At 32.6% G+C, this 6,000-nt stretch overlaps 1 protein-coding gene across 1 annotated transcript in view; it reads left to right on the top strand.

The window, feature by feature from the left end:
* The window catches only part of bicc1b (BicC family RNA binding protein 1b), a 394,885-nt gene that overhangs the window by 232,608 nt on the left and 156,277 nt on the right, over nucleotides 1-6,000 (top strand). The window contains exon 3 of the mRNA XM_039771563.1: nucleotides 5,109-5,178. Coding sequence (XP_039627497.1) covers nucleotides 5,109-5,178 — 70 coding nt within the window. The remainder of the gene's footprint in view (nucleotides 1-5,108; nucleotides 5,179-6,000) is intronic.

The following is a 6,000-nucleotide window of genomic DNA, read 5'->3' as shown; positions in this document are numbered from 1 at the left end:
CTAAATGCTGCATTATAATTATCTTTCTTGCAGGATTAACAAACAGAACTAAATCAAGACCTTTAAAATTATAGGAAAAATGTAATATGCAAACTGCTTGTGAAATAGTGTGTTAAGGTAGCTGATTGAGCATTGCTGACACTAAAAATAATATAATTTTTTTAACGTTTATAATAATAATAGTATAGTAATAAAAGGAAAATCAGTAATCTACTGTTAATCACTCTTTCAAGGCAGGTGTTGTCAACATCAAGAGGGAAAAGGCTAGACTTTCAAGAAACGTCACCTAGAATGCATTATTTAACTCTGTCCACTAGGTGGCTGCAAATAACATGAGATACTGATTTTAAGCACATACAGCATGGGTATCCCTCTCATTGAAGAAAATCTAAAAGATATTTTTTTGTTTTGTTTGAGTTAGATTCTGAACTGTCAGATGAGCCATTAGAAAAAAGTGAAAATGTAGAAAATTAAAATGAAAAACAGCAGTGCATCACATACAGTAAATAATGTGACTTAGAAATGCAGCTAGCTGCTTTGAACATCATCTTAAACTTGAAAGTTATCATGTACAATAGGGTTGCTACAATATCAGAATTTTTGTAGTCAGTACCAATACCGTTTCAATTTCTTGATTCTTGATATCTCATTGATACCATGGCAAAAACAGAAATCACTTTCAAAGTGCACTCATTTATTTAAAAAAAAAAAACAAACTATAAAACTATATGAAAAATAAAAATTCAAACAATGGCACTTAGCCTTCAAGTAGCTTAACAGTAGTACATATTGCTAAAAGCATCTCCATTGCTCAAGTGAACAAATTTAAGCATTTGGCCTGTAATACAGTATATACAACTAGCCAACCCGCGGCGTACCATATGCTGCATAATCAGGCCGTTTTGTTTAGTTGTCGTCGTATCCAATGGTCTTGGAATTGGTGGGTGTGGCTCCTTCCTGCGTGCGCCATAGGTGTCTTTCTTGTTGGCGGCTTAGTGAATCGGCTTTCCATGGGTGTCTTGCCTTAGTGAATTATATATATATATATATATATATATATATATATATATATATATATATATATATATATATATATATATATATATATATATATATATATATATATATATATATATAGATAATAACAGTAACAAATTTAAAACAGTGGTATAGCCTTCAAGTAAGTACCCAGCTATATTTTAAAGAAACTATTGTGATATCATAAATACATAATATAAGGAACTTTCAATTGTACAGCTTTCCATGCAGAATCCTACCTTTGCCATCAAAAAATAAACATCAAAGTAAGACCTCCAACTAACTGATTATATTGTAAACTGTCACAGTAACCACCATGATCATGTTCTTCCCTCACAGTTCTTGTTTACTAATGTGAATCTGTCAGTATATTACACATCATAGTTTTTAAACTTGACTTCTGTACTTTTTCACTTTTGGGATAATGCTCACTTTATTATGATTTAGTTTGGGCTGTAAGAAAATACTTAAATAATTTAAATATTCTAATATATTGGTGCCACTTCTGTTCAAATGTAACCTGTCACAAAGGAACAGGCCCCTTCTCTTTTAGAAATACTGTAGTTGTCCTAATGCTGAAAAAGTGAAATCCATGAATATTGGGCTGAACTTCACTCCCCACCCCCTGCACACACAAAAGATGCTCTATGAAATAAGACTAAAACATAGGCATGAATGTTCAAATCTCTAGCTTGGTCAGTGTGTGAGATTAAGACATTTTGTATTTGCATGTATTTTAAGCAATTCTGATTGAATGGATTGAGCGTTGTAATAGCTATCCAGTTTTTAGTTTCTTATTTTTTTTAATGTAGCAAACTATGGACTCCTTTGAAGTATTTTTGGCCTACAGACACAAACTAATATCTTTTCATCACATACAGAAATTACATGTCTCTTATTTGCAGACTCACACTAGAACTTTGAACATGTTTAAGGAAGTTGCACTGTAGACATTGCTTAATTTGCTTTAGTGGCAGAAGCAGAGACCTAGAAGTGTACTGTGCATGCAAGCTTCTTGCATACCCCTGCCTCATCATAGCACATAAGTTGATAGGAAGTCATTCAGTGTAATTTGATTTATAAAATCAGTAAAAGTAGAGAAAAGTATTTAAAAATGTGCTTTAGAGATCAATTGAAAATATTTTAAATCTTGGTTTTTACTAAATTATTTGACACTGTTTGGATTTTGTTAATATTAATTTTGCAGGCCTATATAGTATACCATTTAAGTAGAATTTACATAGAAAAAAACATATGGATACATTTGGTATGTGCACATGGTTAGATAAGTCGAGTAGTCTTTGGTGACCTTGTCCGTACTCCCTCCCCAGCTTATAAACCACCATTTGTTGTTACACAAGAAGAAAACCTTCTTCCTTGCCAAAATAAAATTCAGACTATGTAACCTACAAAAGAAATATGATTTAAAAATGATGTTTTCCAACATTTTATTTACCTACTGATGCAGAATAGCTGTAGCTAAAGTTTTTTGTGGTGACAGAGAGGTGGCACCTTGTTAGAGCTGTATTTTACAATGTTTCCGTAATGTAATATTCTTATTCTATGTTAAGGTTCTTTTTACCTTCTCCAAATTAAATTTTTGAGTTACAACATGGCCTCTACAAAGAAAAGCAGTCTCGACCATTGCCCGACTGTTCAGAATCTCCTACAAGCTCAGGTTGCTTTTCACCCAGTAAAACAAAGTTATTAATTCCAGTATGCTAAGATTTATTCAATACAAATCTTTTATACAAATGCCTGTAATCTCATTGGCATCTGAATCCCATCCTTTGCCATATGCATACTCGGGTAATACGACAGCATCACAGCTTCTTGGAGTGAAATCAGACTAGTCTACATGGTTTACAAAGTCACCATTTGAATTAGAATGCACCATCCTATGTCTGATACTTAAGGTGATTCTCGTTTATTTTTCTGATTGAGAAGCTGTTTGCCAAGCATATCTTCTTGCATGAAAGGATTTTCAACAGTACCAAGTTTAAAATTAAAGGATTCTATTATTCATGTCTTCTTTAACCATATGAACCTCAGTTCAAGGTTGATGGCTTCTTTTTATTATATTTTTAATTTGCATTATAGGCTCCATAGGTAGGAGTTCTCTGAAATAAACAGGTTGAGCCAAATAATCCCCCTGTGTGGTAAAGATTGTTCTATTCAAAAATTAAATGACTGTATTATCTACCATACCTGTACCACTTAATATTCAGTGGCATTTTTCAGTGTTATTAAACCTTTTATGACTTAATTTAACACTCCACTTCTTGCTACTTTTTAAAACTATGGCAAAAACGTTTTGCCAATTTTTAGCTGAAAAAATATTTGAGGTTGACCTTTCTTAAGGAGGTTTTCAAGGAAGGCAGCATTCAAAGCCAAAAGTCTAAGAGAAATAATAAATATGATACTCATGCTTTTAAGCAAGTTTTATAGTTTAGTTTCCAAGCTAAACATTTTAAAGTTCTGTCATGTGAAAGCCAACAAAATCCATCACAATGTCCCATGCTCTGTTTTCTAAAATTTTGATTTTTTTTCTTTGTTCTTAAATGTGTGCTCAAAATCTTTTCAGATACTTAAATTACTATTTTAATATTTCTGTCTTGTTTCCTGGCATCTAGATGTAACTGTAATATAACATTTCTTATTAAACTTTTAATTTATTACACTGAGTTTATTTTGCTATGAGAGAAATGCATAATGGGTAAAAAAAAAGAATTATTTGTATTTCATTGTGAATGTTTTTTAACCTGCATATTTATTTTTAATATTAGTGAAGAGACACCTTGAGTCAGGTTTTTCCAACTACTGTTCTTTTAGTTCTTAGAACTTGTATTTATTCCCTCCGGATTTACCAGCATATGGGCTTACTTTTATTCTTTTTGTTTTCTCTGAACATTTTTAAAGGTGAGATATTCCAAAATGCAAATTTGTTTTTTAGGCAACTTGCGTAGTTAACTTGGTTATCTAGACCTTTGTCCTGGTGCAGTATTATAAAGAAGAAGAAGACAAAAACCTAAATTATATTTAAGCATGTTGTGAAAGTCTCAGGTTTTTTTGGAATAACTATTGACCACTCAGGTTTTACTTCCCTGTAACACTGAATCACAGGATTCTCAATTAAATGGTGAGTGTAGGGAGAGGAGGAGTTAAATGAAGAAATTACATAAAGGTGAAATTATCATTTCAGCACCATATGCTTTACATCTGCATAAGGAATGTTTTTTGCTTTCTGTTTAATTCTATATATCTTTTTTGTATTAATATCTGCTTCCTAAGGCACTTATTTCACTCACATTTTTGGTGTTTTTTTACAATGCCAAATCACATTGCTTTTGGTATAGTTTTTTTTTTTTCTGTCACATATCTTATGTTACAAACCTGTCGGACCTTTTTAGTCATGTTGTCAAAGTAATATATTTTCAACTTTATTTTACCATGAGCAATAAGTGTTAGCAAATTCTCGTTTGCTTTGTCTGTGTCAATGGTGTTTACGTATTAAGAAAGTAGTAGCACTGAATAAAAAGTGAATAAATGCATGTAATATTTCAGTAATAAAAGGGCCCATAATTTAATAAGCATAATTAGTTTATTAAAGTATACAGTTTTTAAAAATAGGATTATTCTAAAGTATGTCTGTAAATAAGACCATTGCATTTCATGGCCACATGGCCATATATGTGGGGTCTCAGTTTCCTGAGTTCCTCTAGGTATATCATCAGTCATTAACATTCTAACTTTGTCCATATGTATATAAAAGAAAAAATAAGAAATATCATTTTGTGCTTATGTGTCTTTTTGCAGGCGCAAGATAAGATCTATTTAAATAGTTTATTATAAAAAAGCACTGTTTCAGATCATGATGCTCTGAAGTTTCAGAAAACAAAGGGATTGAAGTTTATTGGGTGGGTTTCATTTGTAAGTTTATAGAACAATTAGATAAACCGGGAAACCATCTTTCCTCATGGAGATCTTTTCTTTGTATTGGTTTTGTTGCCACCTTCATAGAGGTCATTCAGCCTTTTTTGTAAATTATTTCTAAATCATGTTTTATGCAGGTCATGGATGAAACTGACACTCAGATAGCTTGGCCTTCTAAACTGAAGATAGGAGCCAAGTCCAAAAAAGGTAAGTGCTTTTATCTTTTTAAGTGAGTACATTCTGTTTTCAGTGTCACAGCAATATTTGAAACTAACATTAGTTTCTTCCCATATACAGTATATAAAGGGAGGTGGCTGAGGTACTGTATTATAAGTAAAGCAGAATAAAACTGAGCACTGAGGTGTTTGCTTAGAACCTGAAAAACAGTATATTTTAAAGTTGTCAATTCAAGGAGTTAAGGGTATGCAGTAGTTTGATCTGCTGCTTCACAGTTTGGGAGTTTATTGTTCAAATGTTGGCCCAGGTACTGTCTGCATATGTTCTGTATATTCTATATCGGCTTTTATTCTTTATCGCATAGACCAGGGATGCCCAATGCGTTGATTGCGATCGACCAGTAGATCACAAAGGTAGTGCAGGTAGATCACGTTGCATTCCAAAAAAATTTTTTTAAACATTAGTCTATATATCCTCCCTATGGCATTTGTCACTTGATTGACATACAGGGCGGCCAGTCTGAGATCTCTTTTCTTCTAAGACACTGGTCATCCCGCACGCACGATCAAATGCGTGAGGTACTGCAAAACTCCGGTTGTGATGTAGTTAGCCTTCCAATTTATATCGACTAAATTTATAAAAAAAAAAATGTTTGGGAAGGGTATGGGCTGGATATGGAATTGGAAGATGATTTTTTTTTTCTCACAATGTCACAATCGAAGTGCTTTGTCTGATCTGTCAATCTATCATTGCTGTTCCAAAGAAGGAAAATGTGGAAAGGCACTTTAGAACTGTTAATAAAAACTACGAATCTGACTTCCTTCCGAAAAGTGATCTGAGTAAGAGAAAGGA

The sequence above is a fragment of the Polypterus senegalus genome, chromosome 1, assembly GCF_016835505.1.
Source record: "Polypterus senegalus isolate Bchr_013 chromosome 1, ASM1683550v1, whole genome shotgun sequence".
In the NCBI taxonomy this organism is placed as follows: Eukaryota; Metazoa; Chordata; class Cladistia; order Polypteriformes; family Polypteridae; genus Polypterus; species Polypterus senegalus.
The sequence above is the reverse complement of the archived record's forward strand: the minus strand, read 5'-3'. Positions and strand labels throughout refer to the sequence as shown.